The sequence below is a fragment of the Adiantum capillus-veneris genome, chromosome 28, assembly GCF_014529385.1.
Source record: "Adiantum capillus-veneris isolate H3 chromosome 28, ASM1452938v2, whole genome shotgun sequence".
Lineage (NCBI taxonomy): Eukaryota > Viridiplantae > Streptophyta > Polypodiopsida > Polypodiales > Pteridaceae > Adiantum > Adiantum capillus-veneris.
In genome coordinates this window covers 124023273-124044628 of record NC_140958.1, presented here as the reverse complement: position 1 = coordinate 124044628, position 21356 = coordinate 124023273, and the positions used below count along the sequence as shown (strand labels likewise).

General features: G+C 47.1%; 1 protein-coding gene across 2 annotated transcripts in view; it reads right to left on the bottom strand.

The window, feature by feature from the left end:
• Positions 1–3669: 3669 nt before the first annotated feature.
• The window catches only part of LOC147421237 (shaggy-related protein kinase epsilon-like), a 68418-nt gene continuing 50731 nt past the window's right edge, over positions 3670–21356 (bottom strand). For both annotated transcript variants that reach the window (XM_086504750.1, XM_086504749.1), the window contains 6 exons: positions 14071–14211; positions 13933–13983; positions 13759–13854; positions 4362–4445; positions 4176–4278; positions 3670–4023 (listed from right to left, as the gene is read on the bottom strand). In XM_086504750.1, coding sequence (XP_086360876.1) covers positions 3959–4023; positions 4176–4278; positions 4362–4445; positions 13759–13854; positions 13933–13983; positions 14071–14211 — 540 coding nt within the window. In that variant the 3' untranslated portion in view covers positions 3670–3958. The remainder of the gene's footprint in view (positions 4024–4175; positions 4279–4361; positions 4446–13758; positions 13855–13932; positions 13984–14070; positions 14212–21356) is intronic.

Here is a 21356-nt window from a genome sequence, read left to right as displayed (position 1 = left end):
TGTGCAAATTCCTTAAAGGCGTTTATACCCGTGTGACCATGCTCAAGCGCCAACGATAAACTGAACGGCTATGCTCATTATAATTTAATCATGCAACTCTAGTTTTCGTATAATGGCGTATGGGATATCGTCGATGACACAAAGGTCCAACCCACGAGGGACAACAACAATATGTACACCTAACTTTAGGATGAGAGTATCTTGCATCATGCATTGATTGGGATGCGAGTAATGAGAAAGCAATGTCGCCCATTGTAGAGTCGCTCATGAAGGAAATCTCTCCAACTATAGAGACTTTGAACACTTCCAATGGAATGTGGTCTAAGCTCGTTGGAATGTTTAATCGAAATTCTATGATGCGAGCGGTCACCCTTCTTGGATAGTTAATGCTCCATCAAATTTTCTGTAGTCTTTTCTAACGAAGGAAAAGGTAGTCCATGATACTCTTGGCTATGAAAAGTGCATTGACTAGTACTCGATTAACTGACTTGGTACTTAAAAAATTGCTTGAGGAGTACGAGGTAGTGTCAAGGACGCATGATAGTAAAAGAAGGAAAGATGATCTTAGCTCTTTTACAATTGAAGAGAAAGCCATCTTAATCACGTAAAGGCGGGAGAGAGGGGCAAAAGAATCTCCCAATCCTAGATTTGGACCCATGTGTCACAGTTCAAGTTATTGGTGCTTGAACCAGTGTGTCGGAGTCAAGGCACATGCATCTAGCAAGGAACCAACACGGCGTATACAAAACACTATGGATATGGATATACACACAATTCATGAATAGGATGTGTTCCAAAGTTCATTGTCTTCGAAATTTTGGACATGATGTGTGCACAATTCACGAACGAGGATTTTGGACGTATGTGGTCTACCGGTGCTCAAGATGGCATTCTTCTCAAGCGCGACAAGTTGCCTAGCATCAATGCTAGGGTGTCCATTGTAGTTTCTTCGTCGCTGGTCTTCGTGTATATGTCCACTATGAGCTATAGAGAGGGTGTTAAAGTTTATGCATCTCAAGTCAATGACCCAATGTAAGTCCATTGGTTATTTTGCCTTTAGGTATTTATTATAGTTAAATTGACATGATTTTGGGTAGGGCAATTTTCTAAGGGGGGTACTTAAGGACCCGACACTAGTATATAAGAACACCCTTAGCCTCCATTGTATAATCAGTTAATTCATTGCCAAGTTGGTTGGTTCAACAAGCTCTCTCTCACTTTCTGTCCCTCTCGTGCACTCTCCCTAGCTCTACGCTTCCACATTGTCGACTCTCTCTCTCTCTCTCTCTCTCTCACACACACACACACACACACACACACACACACACACACACACACACACACACACACGATAACTTGTCTCCAATTGTCATCCTTGAGAAGGCGCATGGAGATTTATAGAAGGGCAATCATGGTCTTCTAATTGTTTTGTTCATTATTTTCACCTCATTGCTTCTATGTGTTTGATTTTGAAGGCATCAACACTAATTAGACAAATCTTCTCCAAGCAAGAGGCCAACATCTAGTGCTTATCAATGAGATTTTGTTCACAGTTGCTCCATTTATTTGATGATTAAAAGTGGTTGAAGAGTGTATCATACTACCTGGTTTAACATATATGAGATTGTGCTTTCTTTTCCTCACAAATATTCACTGTGTTTTGGCATTCACTTTTCACAAATGTAATCAGAGGGGATTGTTTTAACCAAAATAATGCATTGTTAGAGAGTGGTGGGGTTTCTCAAAGACGGTCAAGAATGTAAATCTAGCAACCATATTGGAGTATGGTCAATCCTCTCTTTGAGCACACAGGGCTTTCGAGTAGTGACTGCTCCAATAATTACTCTATGCACAATAGAAAAAAGTTGTTTGTAGGGTCTCCTATAATGGGCACATAGAATGAAAGATTTCCAATTAAGCTTGTATTAACTTCACAAATCTTCTCTCTTGAAGGCGAGTATTGCACCAACACTTGTTCTACAGATGAGGCAAGTATGATTATTTTCGAAGATTTGTGCATGGATCCATATATTTGTGTAAGTTGAGTATGCTAGTTGCTGGCAAGATTTTTGAGGAGGTTATCTATAATATATGTACCAACCGTGTTAGTTCTATAGAAAGATAATTTTTAACACCATGTCCCAACTTCCTTAAAAATGACAAAGCATTTGAAGAGGAGATACAAGTACACAATTTGATTATGACTCTTCGTCTCTCATCGCATATTCTCGCATCCTACTTGTGGCCTCTTTTCCACATTTTATTTCTAAGAGATGTAAAATGAAAAATAGTATGTCTACAAAACACCCAAATGACCTATGGATAACATCCTCATCGAAGACCAACGAAGACATGACTTAAAAGCAGAACGGTATTGTGTACACATGAGGTGCAACAATAGGAATCTAATTTTAAAGGGAGGACCATACAATACAAGGATAAAACTTTGAAGGGGAGGATACAATACAAGGAGGGTGGGTCATTCTGAGGATTGTCACATTACAAACTGCGGTAAGACATCAATCTCCTCATCCTCGCCAAAATAAAGGTGAACAGGCCTCACTCAATATATGGTAATGATATCTTGCATCCTCCCCTATAATTGAGATTAATGCTTTCATCTTTCTAGGAGTCTAAGCACTCTTGATTGCTGTATTCCAATGACTATAAAAAGGATGGATTGTGTGAGAGCCTGGAGTAAACCTCACCACTTTGCATGAAACTTTTTTAGTATCTTTTACTTTTTCGTACGGGCTACTAGTGAAAAACATTCTAGAGACTATAAGCAAAGACACCTCTAGTCCCATGACTTTGAAAATGAATAGTGTAAACGTCCTCACCTTGGAATCAGTGAGACACTATCCAGTGAAATGCTCATCAATCCTTGAAGCCAACCTAAAACCTCAGCACATGCACTAGTTTGGACGTTAGAGAAGGGGAAGAAGAACAAAACCCAAAACATACCCCATCAAGCCCAAGAATGATTTACATTTTTTTCCCCTTTTTTAGATCACAACCTCCAACCATTGCTTTTTGTCCAACTTCCTCAAGCCTAATGGCTAATGGCTACCCACGGGACAAATGGGTCGGTGCGAACAAAACCCCCAACCACCACCACCACCACCATCAACACAGATGGCCACCAAAACCAACCGATGAGGGCCCAGCAGCACCGCCACATGTGCACTCAGCGACAAATGTGGGTATAGAACGCCTACACAAAAGGGTGCTGAAAAAAAAGCAAGCAAAAAATGCCTAGAGACCGTTGCCAAAGGTGGTGGAATGAACCAGACCAGGTTTGCCTCTAGAGTTTTTAGAAAAGACGAAAGGGTTTCTCTGCACTCGACAATCTTCATCTTGTCAAAAATGGGTGGTGAAATCATCAAAACCACGGAGTGCAGCCATTCATCTTTCTATCTACAAACCGTTGCCGAAGGAGGTGCCATCCATCTCTCTATCTACAAACAAGTAGCAGAGTGGGCCAGGTCGGGCCTGGACAGCTGGACCTCTATTGCATTTTTTTGGAAAGACCTCTTTTAAGGGTTTCTCTGCATTCAACAGTCTTCACCATTTGATCGCTTAAAGATGCTTCTTACCCAAACAGGAGACAAAAATGCGCACTACACCGGATTAAACTTGGGATAAATTCTTACATCGTTCAGTTAGGCATTCTGCAAAAAAATATTCTTTCCATCCATATCTTGCAGGGAACAAATTAACCAAAATGTTTAAAAAAAAAGAGAGACTAATGTATTATTGGGAGTGTTTTATACAATTGCTCAGTGCACCAGAATATGACTGCCTAAAGAAAACATTGCCACTACAAAATATTTTCTCTCAAACATACACAGACGAAAGTCCCTGACGACAACTATTTATCAGCTTCGTGCTGCTTGCAGTGCCGACTGCCAGACACTCTCATGATAAATATGCCCTGTATGACCACCCAGAGAAAAGACTACTGTCTCCGCACATGCTCGGGAATAAGCCTTTCAAGGAGTTCAGGACTTGCACCTTTCAATTCTAGATAGAAAAAGACAGAAACATCAAGAAATTCCATCGCAGGCAAAGCAAGACCAGAGAAAATCACAAAGCAAAGCTTCTTAAAGATAGGCTTTTCATGTAATCCCATGAGTACAAATTAAATAATCAACAAAAATTAAAGAGCAACATACCTTGGGACTTGAAATTGAACAGAGGAGGTAGAGGCCGCCCATTAGGTAGACGAGTGTTTGCATCTCGCAATTCATCAAAGAAGGGATGCACACATGCTTCCAACTGCATGCAGGCAAAGTACACAAGCTCTTCCTCATCATCATGGGGGGAAAGCAAGCATGCAGCTTGAAGAACAGAAATCTTACAGCTGTGCAGCGGAAATTTGGAGAGTATTGCAATAACCGCGAGACCAGATCAACAGCCTCTGGAGGCAGGCGCTTTTGGAAAACCTGGGAGCAAGACACAAGGTGCATACACTTTCAGATCCTTCTGTAACCTTTATGCCCCGTGTTTAACTCTCCCAACAAAAAGAAAGCCATATGTGCAGCAGATTTGAAAGCCACGTGTGGCTGAAATTCAATTCAAAATATGTTTTTTTTCGAGAAAAAGATCCTTCTCTTAGTTAATGAAACTGCCCATAGGGCTACAACCTCCTCTACAAGAGAGGACTACAACAATCATGATGGGGAGACTCCCAATGAAAAAACAACATATGTACAATGAGGCTATATCAGGGAATGGGAGGAGGGAAGAGCCACACAGGTGAACGGTAGGGCCATCTAAGCACACCCTGATCCATGGTGAAAAATGGCCCAGGACGCCAAAGTCGCAAGAAAGCCTCTCTGCGCTCCCTCATGCGGTCGGAACTGCCCTGGAGTCTCTCGAACTGTCCTCTGAGAGTATGGACCAGCTAAAGCCAAAGGTCCCGAACAGTCTCTGCTGGTGGTACAAGGCGAGCCTCGAAGATGCGGAAGCAACGGGCCCGCCAGATGAATCAGAGTGTCAGGGCACTGATGAGCTCCCAACACACCTCCCTCTCACTGCACCACTCCTGTGGAGTAAACTCTGTGGCAGAATGGAGTGTAGGTCGCTACCCCTGCATCACTATAATCCTGCTGGTGGATGATAGCTCAAACTGAAGTGCCGGGCCCGTGAGAGTGGACCAAGAAGCTGCCCCCCAAGTGTACTGCCGAGCCGTGGAAAGAGCGGGCATCAACCGGAGAACATGCAGCCACACCTGCTGTGCCAAGGGACAGTCCCAAAGACAGTGACGCTGACTCTCCACAAGATGGTCACAAGTTGTGCATGCGGACGAGAGACCACTATGCACAAGCCAGCTCCCAACTGCTGTAGCTCTGTGTGCAACCAGCCACTAAAACAAAGTGACTCGCCTTGGCAGTCTGGAGTCCCACAACCTCTCCCAAAAAGCTGCCAAGAACTCAGCTGTGAGACCCTCCTCCTGCCAATGAGGTGCTGCAGCAGGGCGAGCCTCTCTCTGTGCTGCCAGTATGTGACGTCCCAATCGAACAGTATACTGAAAGAAAGGGACACCTGGGTGGTCTGCAAAAGAGACGGGGTCCCTCCAAAGCCACTCTCCAGGATCCCACTGTACTCCTGCCAGTAGATAGCACTCCCAAGCCCACAGTCTCCAATGTCAAGTCTCAAGAGTAGCTGGGTCGGGATCGATGACACAAGTCCTGCCGCAGATGCCCACCACTCGGATCCTTTGAAAACAGCACTCTACCACCTGCGGGGCCTCTACTGCAACTCGCTGTAAGCGTCCCTCACCCTGTAGCTTGAAAAATAGGGAAGGAATAGTCTCTGAGCAAGCCTGTACAGAGACGAGGACCTCCAGTCGCGTGAAGGCTCCCATCCATCTGAGCGCTGCTGACTCGAGAGGCGTGAGCCACTCAGCTGGTACTGCCTCTGAGATGTCCTGGCACATGCTCTGCACCCCTCTCATGCCCTATAGTAGCTGAAGGCCCTGTAGCTCCTCTGAAAGGCCTGAATAATGTAACCAGTCACCTAAAGAGCGTGCTGGACCCGCTGCCATAGCACCCCAGGAAACATGAGGCCGACTACCAACCAAGTGACCTCTCTGAGTGCAAACCATGGGGTTCCAAACAAGAGGCTGTCGTAGATGCTCCTCCGTGCAAGTAGGCTGACGCTGCTCGAGGCCTCGCCGCAGGTGCTCCCAAGATCGAAGCAACCCCACAGCGAAGCGATCCTCCAGTCTCTTGCTCAAACCAACTCTGCGCATCTCTGTGAAGATTCATCTGGTCGAAGGTTGCAAGGGGCCTCTGCCTGAGGCACCCTAGCACGAAGCCGCTGTAACAAGAACTCCTTCCAAAGCTCCTCACCTAGCAGAAGACCTCGGACAATGAACTTTCCCAAAAGGGCTCTGCTTTGATGTGCTGGGTCTATGATCCCTAGCCCTCCCTATGAACAAGGAAGAGTGATGACCTGCCAAGCCACTTTGGCCTGGGCTGTCAATGTGTCTCGCCCTAACCAAAGGAAATTCTTGATCAGCTGCTCTACCTGGCCGATACAAGAACTCGAGAAGATCCAGCAAGAAGTGATGTACCACATAGTAGCCAACAACACTTGGTTGGCCACTACAACTCTGCCAGCCAAAGAAAGTCGTGCGGAGCTCCAATGTAGCAACTTCCTCCTGATAGCCAGGAGGAGGGGAGCAATCTGTTGCTCGGGAGACAAGTCCAAACCAACCTGATAGCCCAAGTACCAAACTACAGTCCCTGGGGGAATCCACCTCAAACCCTCACCAGGCATCCAATCGGGCATAGGAGCACTACCAACCGAGAAAACCACTGTCTTTCTCCAGTTGATCAATGCGCCAGATGCACAACAGAAGGTCTCAAGAGCCTGCTCACGCCTGTGAAGGTTGGCATCCTGGCCATCCAAGTACAAGGCTGAGTCATTAGCAAACTCAACGTCCAGTAGCTCATCCCCCCGAATAGGGAGTGCTAAGCCTCGTAAATCAACCTGCAGTGACACCAAAAACTTGCTGATCGCCCTGTCTGACCGAACGTGTGAGCATGAAACGATCACCTCTACCTACTGGCAAAAGTACCTGACTATGTGCCCGTCTGTACAAAGCTGACACCCCTCTGATCCAAGCAGCTGAGAAGCCCATCCTGCGTAGAGTGCCCTCCAGAAAGTCCCAGTCAACTATGTCGTAGGCCTTCTCAAAATCGAGAAGAAGAATCACCAGATCCTCACCACGGAGCCGCGCTAAGGCAGAAGCCTCCCAAAATGTAAAGATGTTGTCAAGGATACTGCGCTCCTTGACAAAACCTGTCTGAGTCCCATATATAAGGCTCTCTAGAAGTGGCTGGATCCTCAAACTCAGAGCCTTGGCAAGAATTTTGTAGGCTGGGTTGAGGATGGTGATGGGGCGCCGCTGTCGAATCTCATCCAAGGATCCACCCTCCTTGGGAATGAGGTAGATCAAACCCTCACTCAAGCTATCACGCATCTCTCCTGTGTGCAAGATGTACTGGAAAGCACTACAGAGATCTGGGCCAAGCAAGTCCCAGTACTCCAAGAGAAATCTGGGAGTCAAGCCATCCTCACCTGGATAGCTACCACGGGGGTGTACACTAAGAGCCGCGTGCAACTCCTCAAGCTGAAGTGGCAGCTCAAGCCTCTGACGCATCTCCTCAGTCACAAGGCAAGGCATTTGTGCCCACACCTGCTCCCTGCATGCATCCTGACGCTCTGACTGAGGCTTTGTTGACAGTAACTCACGACAAAAGTCTGTAGCAACTGCACGCATGTCCTCTGGCTCAGCAGCAACTGACCCATCGGGCCTCCTCAATTGACTGACCTTGGCATGCGCATGCCGAGGTCCCACTGCCTCGAAGAAAGCACCAGTCACTTTGTCACCCACCTGTGTCCACTGAGATGCCTGTCGATGGAAAGCAAACTCATGGAGCCGCTCCTCTGTGCTAACAAGCTCCTGGCGAGCCTGCTGTAGCTGCTCCTCCAACCAAGGACTGTCTGGATGTTGCTCCTGCATCCTTTGCAAGGAAGCAACGCCCCGTCTGAGACGCTGCTCCTCCTGTCTCGCTGCAGCCAGGCGAGCCAAAGACTCCTGGAGAAAGAAACAACTAATCTGAGCTAGTCCTGAGGCCACTCTGTCAGCAGGGGAATCATGCATGTCCAAGCTCTCTGTCCAGAGAGCCTCTACTCACTCTCTGAGTGCAGAGTCTAACAAGACCCTCTCAGGGATGCGAAGCATCGTGCTCCCCCTCCTTTGTCTGTCTGCCACAGTGAGGATCACTGGTGCATGGTCCGAGAAGGAAGTCCCTGCTAGAATGCCAACTGTTCCACCCAAGTCACTGAAATGGTCACTAGTGTAGAAGCGATCTCTTCGCGATAGATTCACTTCTCCCACTCTGCGGTCCGAACAAGAGAAGGCTAGGCTGTTTGGGGGCCTCACAAAACTAGAGTGTTGCCACGCATCCGAGTCCCTCAAAGTCATACAAAACCTCTCCCAAGCTGCCAGCTCAACTCCATGTACGGTAGAATGGCTACCACCAATCCTGTCAGAAGGGTCCTTCAACGTGTTGAAATCCCCCCCTCTGCACCAGTGTTCTGCCTGCGGCAGAGACTCAACTATCTGTGACCAAAACTCTGCTCGTGCACTCGCTACATTGGGCCCATAGATGTTCAGGAAGCCCACAAGGCAACCCTGAACCTACATAGTGATCCACTGAGCCCTGCCTGGCACAATAATCCCTCTGCCCACAATGGCCTGCTGCAAAGAATCCGCAATAGTCATACATACCCCACCCTGGATGCCTCCAGGTCCAAAAGCAACTGACCAAAAAGAATCATATCGACCACGCAAAAGCTGACCACAACGTCTAATGCGGCTCTCACACAAATGGTGCTCCTGTAGCATAAGGAGATCAATGTCTCCTCCCAAAGGCAACGCTGGAGCTCCTGACGCAATCGGCCCCACTGACGCTGAAACTGGGGCCCACCAAGTCCTTGCCTTGTGCTTGGGCCAGGCACTCGTTGCATTGAATTGAATTGTTAATGAATATTGCAATTAGCTAGCCTAGTCGCACGCTCGCTGCTGTTGCTCCCGCACCTCGCCTGCTTTGCCCGCTATTGCCAGCCCAGCCCAGCCCCCCTCCCCCCCCACCCTCCCTCGCTGCCCTCCTCTATCGCATCGCTGACTCCTCCCCCGCTGTCCCCCTGCCCCCTCCCACACTCTCCCGTTGCCTCCTCCCCCGTTGTCCCCCTGCCCCCTCTCTCACTCTCCCGCTGCCCCTCCCACGCTGTCCCCTCCCGCCCTGTTCGCGCTGCTTATTTCCCTTCCCGTCATCTCACTCCCTCCCCTCGCTCGCAGGATTCTGTCCCCACGGCCTCCTGGGAGCTTCGCATCCTTCTCGCCTTCTTCGACTCAACAGCAGATACAGATGGAGGCTCCAGCTCCGCCACAGAGGGACTCTTCCGAAGCCTCCTCGCCCGACCTCGCTGAGCTCACCGTTCGACTTGCTCTTTCACCGATAGAGCAGGCGAGCCTAGCCATAGAGGTAGAGCGCTTGCAGACGACTTCTGTCATCTGCAAGATTCTCGGTACCCGACCCAGCAGAGGAGAGTTGCGTGACCTTCTCCAGGTCCGCCTTCTCGCAAAGGTGGGCAAGATCTTGGACGTACAAATACGCGAACGAGGCTACTATCAGATCGAGTTTGAGACCTTTGAGATGGCGTCCAAGGTCATCGCCATAAGTCCATTGACCATCCGAGCAGCTCGAGCCCACTTTTGACAGTGGAGACATGGTTTTGACCCTGCTTCGGATGTTCTGGTAGAGGAGGCAGGGCCATCTCCGACTGCTAGGAGATCTCTTGGCAACGCCTTTGCCACGAGTCGCTTGGCGAGAGAGGGACAGCCTTTCTTGTGACCCCCTCTCCAGGTACACACGTCTCCCCTTGCAGCTATCCCTCGTGGTCTGACGAGCATCGACATTCGGCGCCGATGGGACTTCTTCGACTACGATTTTACTCGTGTTCTCGGCGACCCCTCAGCAGACTATGAGACAGCCTGCTTCAGGGTCATGTTCTGTTCCTTGCAACTAGGGGGATAGAAGCCTTGCACTCAGCGGTTGGCTTCTCTTTTCCCCTTTGCGGCAGGGACCAGACTGAGCGTACTCTTGACTCAGTGTTGGGGTGGTTGCACACACAGGTCCTAGAGTTCTCTCACCACATGGGAGAACTAGGAGTTACAGACATGCTTCAGACTTTGTGGCCATTGGACAAGTTTGCGGTGACCCTTCCAGATACAGCAGGATGTAGACACGTTGTGCTTTACTTCTTTGCCGATACGTAGTGCTTGCCATGCTATGTATACATTCATGAGGACTCCTGGACAGAAAAGGTTGCTTTACGTACGGCTTGCTCTACTTGGACTGCAACGAGTGCCTGGCCCAAGCCCAAGTAGAGCGAGCCATACGTAAAGCAACCTCCTCTGTCCAAGAGTCCTCATGAATGTGTACATAGCATGGCAAGCACTGCGTATTGGCAAAGAAGTAAACCACAACGTGTCTACATCCTGCTGTATGTATCTGGAGGTGTCACCGCAAACTTGGCCAATGGCCACAAAGTCTGAAGCATGTCTGTAACTCCTAGTTCTCCCATGTGGTGAGAGAACTCTAGGACATGTGTGTGCAACCACCCCAACACTGAGTTGAGAGTCCACTCAGTCTGGTCCTTGCCACAGAGGGGAAAAGAGAAGCCAACCGCTGAGTCCAAGGCTTCTATCCCCCTAGCTGCAAGGAACAGAACATGGACCCTAAAGCAGGCTGCCTCATGGTCTGCCGAGGAGTCGTCGAGAAAACGAGTAAAGTCGTAGTCGAAGAAGTCCCATCGGCGCCGAATGTTGATGCTCGTCAGACCACGAGGGATAGCTGCAAGGGGAGACGCCTGTATCTGTAGAGGGGGTCGCAAGGAAGGCTGTCCCTCTCTCGCCAAGCAACTCGTGGCAAAGGTGCTGCCAAGAGATCTCCTAACAGCCGGAGATGGCCCTATCCCCTTGGGCGACTGTGGAACCAGAGTGGGAGGGGGGGGGAGTAGGAGCAGGGGGAAGAGGTGGAGAGGAGAGGGGGGGGGGGGGGGGTGGCAAAGGTAGAGGGGCGGGGGAGGGAAGAGGCGGCGGGAGTAGGAGGTGGGGGGAGGATGATGAGGAAGGGGGGAACTCTTGGGTGGGAGGGGCTGTTGAGGGTGAAGCTCAGGTGGGGGCTGGAGCAGGGACCTCATCCTGCTCAAGAGGACCAAAACGGTTCCCCGTGGGAACCCACTACTGCTGGGTAGGCGCCTGAGGACCACTCTGAGTGCTAGGCTGTCGCTATGGCCGTTGTCGTCGTCGACCACGGACCTGCTGCCATCCCTCCTCCGCTGGAGCCCCATGCTCGAAGGGTGTCTCTACATGTGTGCGTTGTGCCTCTGTCTGTGGCTGCTGGCCAGCCCTTGCAGGCTGGGGCTGAGTCTGTGATGTAGTGGAGGCCTCCTCCGTGGACAGGCCTTCGCAAGATGGCCCATCTGTCGACAAATGAAGCATTGGTTCGGGAGGCCCAAATACTCCACGCTCTGTCTAAACCAACCCCCACTCACCCGAGGGAGAAGAATGACCTTCGGGAGCGTGTGAGTATCCCTAACCAGAACGCGAACTAAGGGAATGCCGGCCGCCTTGGCAGCTACTGAGGTTGCAGTGCGAGGTGTCTCCAAGGCAGTCCCAATCGCTGAGCCTATCCTGGACAAAAGTGGTAAGTACTCCCTCCGCAAACTAGGAAAGCAGACGGAGATGGGGATGTCTGCCTCCTCTACCAGAACGTCCGAAGCAGGGTCAAAACCATGCCTCCACTGTCGAAAGTCAGCTCGAGCTGCTCGGATGGTCAATGGACTCATGGCGATGACCTTGGACGCCATCTCGGAGGTCTCAAACTCGACCTAATAGTAGCCTCGTCCGAATATCTGTACGTCAAAGATCTTGCCCACCTCTGCGAGAAGGCGGGCCTGGAGAAGGTCACGCAACTCTCCTCTGCTGGGTCGGGTATCGAGAATCTTGCAGATGACAGAAGTCGCCTGTAAGCGTTCTACCTCTGCGGCTAGGCTCGCTTGCTCTGTCCGTGAAAGAGCAAGTCGAATGGTGGGCTCAGCGGGGTCGGGCGAGGGGGCTTCGGAAGAGTCCCTCTCTGGCGGAGCTGGAGCCTCCATCTGTATCTGCTGCTGAGTCAAAGAAGGCGAGAAGGATGCGAAGCTCCCAGAAGGCCGTGGGGACATACTCCTGCGAGCGAGGGGAGGGAGTGAGATGACAGGGAGGGGCAGCGGGAAATGACGGGAAGGGAAAGGGGCAGCGCGAAAAGGGCGAGAGGGGACAGCGTGGGAGGGGCAGCGGGAGAGTGAGGGAGGGGGCAGCGTGGCGGGCAGGGGCAGGGGGGCAGCGGGGGAGGAGGCAATCGGAGAGTGTGGGAGGGGGCAGCGAGGCGGGAGAGGAGGCAGCTGGACAGCGGGGGAGGAGGCAGCGGGAGAGTTTGGGAGGGGGCAATGTGGCGGGCAGGGGCAGGGGGAGGAGTCAGCGTGGCGGGGCGATAGAGGAGGGCAGCGAGGCATGGGGGAGCGCTTGGGGGGGGGGGGGGGGGGGCTGGGCTGGCGATAGCGGGCAAAGCAGGCGAGGTGCGGGAGCAGCAGCAGCGAGCGTGCGACTAGGCTAGCTAATTGCAATATTCATTATCAATTCAATTCAAATTAAAGTCATGCTACATGGATAAGCATCACAAACTGTACTGTTACCCGTTCGTAAGAAATCTGTGTATGTGTATGTAAGAACGCACACAATTCTATATGTGCATATACGTGTTTCTGTTAGAAATGGAAATGCATGCATGCATGATTCTGCAATCAGAAAATAGTAAATTTTTTACTTAATTTCATATCTACATGTTCATGAAATGTTTGGATCTATAAATGTGGGATTGCACCTAGTACAAATGTAGGTATGTCATATGTCATGCGTGTCTATGTACGAAAAGATGCATTGATGTATTGTCGCATCCATCCACAGACACATAGTACATGCATACATTAAGCAGATTCCAGATTGAAGAGTGTAGACACACACACACATGCATATGCCATACAGACGGGAAGCTTCCAGAGTCGCCTCTTGATGCACTGGCCATCCTCACGAAAAATTAGCTAGTGGGATTTCCAATTCAGTGCATCAAAGGAGTCTTGATACTGTACGCTGATGCACATGTTACAGTAGGAGGATAGGTCCTAGGATGAGAGGATCTCTGAGCAGATCAGTCCTACAAGCGCCCACTTTATTTATGGCATGATACTAGTAAGACTGCAATACGGAATTTACCAGTCCATCTATGCCATTCTTCTCAGTTTGTCTACATTACCAACCCCAAAAGCAACAGTCACCCCCTTGAGCAACAAGGGGTCCAAGATCTTCAAAAATTCACATTGCAATCAAGTCCAGTAAATTCAGGATCATGGTAACTAAGAAAGTACTGTTACAAGTTATGCATTAGCATGCGGGATGAATATGAATGGACACAACATTTCACAGTCAATCATGGGTCCTTCGGCTCCAATGCCTACCTCAGTCAGCAGCCAGATTCATCAGAAGAGAGATTGCTCACATCCATAGCCCACAGATGCCTGCCTAATGAGCTTCCAGGTATGGAAAGAGGAGCATAAACTAATAAAAGAACGCATATATACCTTGTGCCATGGATGCGCTTTAACTTGAGGGAGATTAAAACTCGTATTCTGAGGGTTCATGCACTTCAGCTCCTCTCTTGTCGGAGTACCAAGAACCTATGTTTCCAATTCAAAAATAATCTGTCTACATTTCCATCACTGAAAAGATTACATGGAAGGACAAATATAAGATACCCGAATGATCTCCACCAGTTGATCTACACTGCTCTCTCCAGGAAACAACGGCTGAATGGATCAATGCAAAGATGTAAATGGGCGATTTAAATTGCTGCAACTGACCTTCAAAACAAAACAATCCATGCCAAAACTTACATGGCCAAGGAGGAGTTCAGCCATAACACAGCCCGTGGACCACATATCAATTGCAGTTGTATACTCTGTTGCTCCAAATATAAGCTCAGGAGCACGATAATACCGAGAACAAATGTATGCTATATTCGCTTCCCCCTTCACCTACATAATAATTGACAAATAGAGTTAACACATACCAAGGTTAACAGCAACTGATGTGATCAAATTCTCAACTGAACAACTTTTGAATCTATGAAAAACCATCCTACCAAACCGTCTAATCACCCAGTCTTGCCGCCATCCTAACAGCTTAACCAGTCCAAAAATACAATAATTACAACATGAAACCACTCCATGGCCTATAGATCTCTTGAAATAGTGAACCACAGATGCACGAGAAAAAAAAGCATCTTCCACACTCAGCACACCAACACATTGTCAGAGTGCACAATAGAGCCGGTCCAAAGAGAATAAAGATGGCGAGACAATATACCAAAACAGCTACTCGTAAAGCTCAAGGTCATGGACATATGAAAGACACAATGGTGAGATAGAAGCATGAGGAGGTAAATAGCTCCAAAGGTGCTCCACGGTGCTCAGAAGAGAGGGAGGGGGGGGGCGGCGCTTTGGTAAAGATGAAAAAGGGGAGACTAAACATAATTGTCTGGGGTCTTCTTTTCTTCACAAACTTCTCATAATAATTATTCAAGGAAAGGAACAGACGACAGGTGATTTAGGAAAGAGGAAAAGAGAGGACTGATCTCTCCTTTCTATCATCTGATCACATGGAGTGGCTCATGGATCAACTACTTCAACCACCACCATGTTGAGCGATGATATTCTCTTCATCTGTCATTTCTTTGATGCCAAGATAATCAGCATACAAGCTATTTTGTGCATAGATACGGCATTGACCTTTTCAATAGTCCAGCTAGTTTGGCACAGAATATTAAGATTAGTGCAGAGGATCTGAGCTTTGTAGCAACTTTACCTAGAGGGAGAGAATGGTGATCCACTAAGCTAATTATGCTACACCTCAAGCTGCAGGAAATAAGCTGGGGAGGATTGCAGCCAATACAAGCTACACAAACCACCACCACCTAAAACTAAAGATGCTATGGCATTCATTCTAAATACATTGACTTAAATGGTTGACAGATAACAGTGAATCGCTATTGGTAGATCGACCCTCCGATAAGACAACTATATTTTACACACACACACCTCTCTATTTTTGTAATCTCTCTTGAAATAATAAATAGGTTCACATGTGGGTGGGAGTAACATTGGTCCTAGTCCTCTCTCTCTCTCTTCCCCCCCCCCCCCTTAGAGCAACCGTTTTTTGACCTAGTAGACAACAATTCACTCTTTTGGTCATAACTTCTTCATCCGAACCCGATTTGGGTGATCTATAGCCTCAATCGAAGAGCACGAACCCCTCTACGCATTGATGTAAAGATAGAAATTTTTAGAGTTATGAAAGGCGTTTTTGTAGGAGCGTTTCTGAAGTGAACAGGTTCAAGAAAGTTGACTCTCATCTCTTATTTTACATACAATGTCTTCCGGCACTCGCAAGGGTTCTTCAACAAAGCCCACGACCATTATGAAAAATGATCCGAAATCTAGTAAGTGTGGAGATAGGAACACAACCACCCAACCAATGACATCAGAAACCATGATCATGGCATACTTGGTATCGTTGCAAGAGACCGTAAACAAACAAGGCGAAGACTTATAGGCACTTGCAATGGAGAATGGCACACTAAAGGTACTTGTGGTTGAGAATGAGAATCTCAAGAGGACACTTGAGATGCAAACAACACGTTTGATGCAACTTAAAGAGGAAGTCAAGGAATGTAAATGCTCTCTTGTTGACTTGAATGCTTTGAAGGAGTGCATGAGCGAAGTAGAGCATAACCATGTATTGCAAGAGGAGAAATTTGACACCATGAGCCGGGATGTATGCGACACGAAAAATGTATGCACAAACAAGTCTTGAGCTGATGTATGTGGTAACAATGTGGTTCCTAATTCCTCACTCATGCAAGCTATGTTTCAAACAAAGAATGTTGAGAATGTGGATGAGGAGGAGTTGAAGGAACGGGAGCGATGTTCCAAGAACATTGTTATTTGTGGAAATTCCGAAGAGAAGTTAGAGGCACCTCCTTCTCTTGCCATTGTTATCAAAGATTTCTTCAAAACCCACTTTGGCATGTCCGAAGTTATGGTCTATCGAGCACATAGAGTGGGTAAGCAAGGAGCTCCTTGCTCGGGAGAACGGCCAATTGTATACACTATGCCGGACGAGACAAAACGAAAGATTATCCTTGATAATAGTTGGATCTATTTGAGAGATACAAAATGTTTTGTATGTGAAGATCGCACTATTAAGCAACAAAATATGCGTCGCAAAGCATAGGAGGAAAAGAATAAGAAAAACAATGGGATCTCTCACGAAGAAAATGTGCGCAAGGAGGAGGCAAGTCCCTCGAGCAAATAGGGATGCGTGACCTCTGAGACCGAGTTACAATTAAAAATATGTTTTTAGAACTGTAATGGATACCCATGGAATACGGAGGTTTGCATTGATGAACTAACAAGCAAAGCCGATGTTGTACTTCTTGTTGAAACTTGGGAGCATAATATACAAAAGATTAACGGCTTGGAGGATTACAATGTACATTCATTGATGTGGTCAACGAATTTCAAGCAACTAAGAAAGCAAGGAGGGGTAGCATGTATGGTTAAGAAAAAATTGAAAGATTTTGTATCAATTGTGAAAGATGATAAGTACAAATGTTATGTATGGCTGAAATTGTGACACCAAGAAGAGCACTCATTTTTGTAGCCGGTTGCTACATTTCTCATCTTTCCTTCTTTTATGCTTGCATGGATAGAGATCATCCATTTTTTTATTTAGAAGAGGACATTGCTTATTTCAAGGAGAAGATGATGCTATTGTATTTGGGGATATGAATGCTCACACAAAAACATTGCAACATGATACTCAACAATTTGATATGCCATACATTACGAGGGAGTTGGAGGAAGTTCACTTGTATGATCGTATTTCAATGGATGAAAAAGAGCCGGTCACTATGGAAAGTTACTTTTACGCATGTGTAATAGCACGGGTATGCTCATTGCCAATGGTGTTATCTTTGTGGAGTGGAACCAATGGATTTACATCTAGAAAACATGATGGGGATAGTGTGATTGACTATATGCTACTCTCCGAAGCCATCATGTATCGCATAAAAAGTTTTATGTTTGGCCAATAGACCCTGGAATCCAACCATTGGACCTTATGTATTGACCTTTCATGTGGAGAAGCAATTAAGGATGATAATATCAACCAAAATGAAGAGAAATTATCACTATGTATGGATTTCAAACGGGCACCAATGTACATTGAAATGGTTGAGCAATAGTTATGGATGACGAAGCTTCAATATGACACACCATTCAAAACTAAATGGAAAGCTTTCAAGAAAGTTATTTGTTCTTGTGCCGAAGAATGCTTTGCCATAAAACATCTCCATGGTATCAACAAAGATAGATCACGCAAAAGGTGGTTTGATAAAGAATGTCAAGATGCTCGAAAGTCCTTGATAAAGCTTGATGCAACTATGGACAAAGATAACTATCAAAGTCATTTGCATACATACAAGGCATTCATTCAAAAGAAGAGAAGAAGATGGGAAGTAAAGCGACAAGGTTTTCAAGTCCAAGAAAAAGCACACGTATGTGGAAGATTTTGGAGAAACTTGAGGGGCAAGCGGGTTGAGAATTTTGGTAACTTCAGTCTTGTGGATATGTACACACATTGTAGGCAATTATATAAGCAAACAAATGCTGAAAAAATTCCATTTTATGGTTCACACCTATGTATGCTCTCTTTTTTTACTATTGAGAATGAATATGGTGGGCTTGAAAAGTTGACCACTCGCAAAGCGAGAGATCTTCAAGGTATCAAGCTGGAGATGATCAAATGGACGAGAGATTTTATCCATGAGTGGATGTCTGACATGTTCAACCTTGCACTTCAACATGGTATGCCTTATGATTGGAGTACTAATTGGGTTAAGCCTTTGCAAAAGGAGGGGATGTAAAGAATGTTCTCATGGAGAAAAGTCGGTTCAAAGGCAAGTGATTGTATTGCAAAAGGACTAAGCGGGTTTTCCTCGATGCCATAGCACCATTGATCATCTTGTCATCTTCGTGTTCTCATGGAGGAGAGTTAGTTGAAAGGCAAGCGATTGTATTGTTGTTTTGTGGACTTTAAGAAAGCCTTTGATATAATTTCACGTAACAATTTGTGGAAAATGATGGAAGAACTCCAAGTGCCAAGTGAGTTTATGCTTGCGGTTTCTCGAATATATGAGAAGGTGACTTGTCAATTGCACATGGGAAGAGAAATTTCAGAAATTTTTATAAACACTATTGGGGTTAAACAAGGATGTCCATTGTCACCAAGTCTCTTTGGTCTATGCGTCGATCAATTGGAACAAATGGTACTTGCTTTTTCCAAGAAGGCATTGAAGAAGTCACTATTTGCAATGCGGTAATCATGTTTTTGTTGTATGCGGATGATGTAGTGCTTCTAGCACACAGTTTAGAAGATGCACAAAAGCTTATGATTGTCCTTGAGAACTTTTGCTTGCATAGTGAGCTGATTGTGAATGAATCCAAAACAAAGGTTATGCTTGTGAAAACCAACCATAAGGAGAAGCCATGCATTGTGTACAACAATGAGCCACTTGAAGTTATTGAGAGCTTTAAGTACCTTGGCCTTCACGTTCCATCCAATCACAAGTGGCATGAATGTGCTATGCGTCGTTTGGAAGCGGGAAAGAGAGCATGTTATGCATTTGAGACCATGTGTAATGCGGGAAAAATCAAGTGTTGGGTTCTCAAGAAGTACCTTTTTTATGCATTGGTGACACCGATTCTTCTTTATGGAGTTTAAGTGTGGGACGAGAGCATCTCAAAATCTACTTGGAAAGTTTGAGAATGTCCAAAAGCGTTTTCTTACAAACTTTCTCCAAGTTAAGACACAAACACCATATATGCTCCTACTTCTTGGAGCGGGATCTCTTCCAATTGAGGTTATGGACATGGAAAGGGTTGTGGAGTATATGATAAAGATGCGTCAAAACCCCTCACTTCGACTTCTTACAATTGCATGGAAAGCAAGCAAAAAAGTTCAAAAGACGCATAAAAGCAAGATCTTGAGCACGGGATGGATGCAAGACATACAGAAGTGGTTTGTGAGATGGGATGCATTACACTTGCTACATGATGCTTCAATTGACTCCCAAGTGAATGAAGCTTTTCTACAACGCCAATGTATTACGACTTGGGAGAAATCCGGTGAGTCACGCTTCACACATTACACCACCCATATTGCTCCCAACTACAAAACCATGTTCTTCGCTGCAAGAGGAAACCGTCTCTCGCTTAAATGCTTGAGCCTGTCTCCTTGTCGGCGATACGCACTATCGCAGCCATTCGACTTAGCTCCCATTTCCTTCGATGCGAGACAAGGCGTTGGGGCAATGGAGAAAAGTCAAATCGACTGTGCACATTATGCTCACTGCAAGTTCGAGAGTCTGAGTACCACACACTACTATAGTGCTCAGCTTTTGGTCACATCCGAACTTGCTTTTTCACATTTTCAACCATGACTTAGACCTACACACTTTTGTCACGATTGTGACTATGTTAACAGCAATACATCTACTCCTAGTTGCAGATACGCGAAGTGCCATGCCAAGGAGGAACCCTGCACTTGGATGGTCACACCCCTTCGCCCGAGAGACGTGCCTCTTCGCCAAAAGCCACACTCCTCCGACGACTGGTCACACCCCTTTTTTTTTTTGGAAAAATCAGGGCTGTATATTACTGAGTACAATATAATCCCCAGCGGATGCCAAAAAGGCCTATCACGTGGGGTGTACAAGCTGAATGTAAGGGTGATAGTCACTATAGTGACAACTCTACTAGAACAATCTCATGGTGGTCTATATGATGAGTGGAGGAGAAACCATTGAGGAGGTGCATAATGCCATGTAATCTGTCCACCTGTAAGCGTGAAGAAGAGTGGAGATCGAGCCCAACGCCGAAGGAAGTCAAATCGACGAGCCTCGGCTGCTCTAGATGTACCCGAGGAAGAATCCCACTGCCAAATGAGGGTGTGAATGATGTCCAGCCAAATGGCAGTGAGGGTATCCGGAAGGAGCTGTGGAGCCGCACTGAGAATGTGAAGACAACGAGCTCTCCAAACATTCCATAGTGCAATGCTAGTGATAACTGAGAAGATTTCATCACGCGTCTGAGGATCCCCCTGCCAAGCAAGCTACACTCCTTCACTCTACGTGTGCGACTCTTCGCCCAATGGTTGCAACTCTTCGCCGAAAGGATGTGTCTTTACGTCTAAAGTCATGTCTCTTCACCAAGATACATGTCTTTTCATTTGTGTCTCTTCGTATCCTATATCAAGAGCCTATTGTACTCAGTTTCGATAAGTCATCAATCAATCAAACACAGAGTCTTCTAAGTATTTCTTTGAGTTCAGTTTAGTTTCTTAAGTCTTAATCATGAGTTTAAGTACTTAATAAAGGATTAGTACCTAGAATCGTCACAGTGGAATAAGCGCAAATTTTTTTCTTCCTCCCATGGGTTATGCAGACCACTTAGCCTCTTCGCTCAGCGTACCCCCCTCGACAACCCGCACGTGTGTTGTATGGAAGAAGGAGAAATGAAATCCCCAAGATTTTTCCCTCTTTTCCCCCCACACGTGTTAAATTACCACTTTCGGGCAAGACTAGTGCAATGCAAGATGCTCTCTTAAAGTCTCGGAGGTTCGACATGGCAGTGATGGCGGTGCCCTGTCCCGCGTGACGCGTGGAGGTACTCAAACTAGCCCTACATGCCCTTTCACATGGAAATGATCTTTTTCTTTAAAAAAAAGTGACCTTGGACTTTCTTTAAAAACCTAACCATTGGGCACCCTCTCCTACCTCAAAAAACGGGAAAAAAAATTAATATTTTTTTTAGCCCCACTCTTTGACGCGCGAGCATATCAGCCCCCCCCCCCCCCCCAATTGCGCGCAAGAAACCAACCCCTCGTCCCTTCCTTGGGTGCGCCTCATCACCAGCCAGCCCCCCTCCCCCCCCCCCCCCCCCCCCCCCCCTGCGCATGATGTGGGCTCGCGGTGTGCTCTCGAAGGCGGATTTTGCATGGCTGTCCAAAAATTACAGCAACAAAATACTTCAACTTTCAGCACCGAAAGATCTTCTTCTTC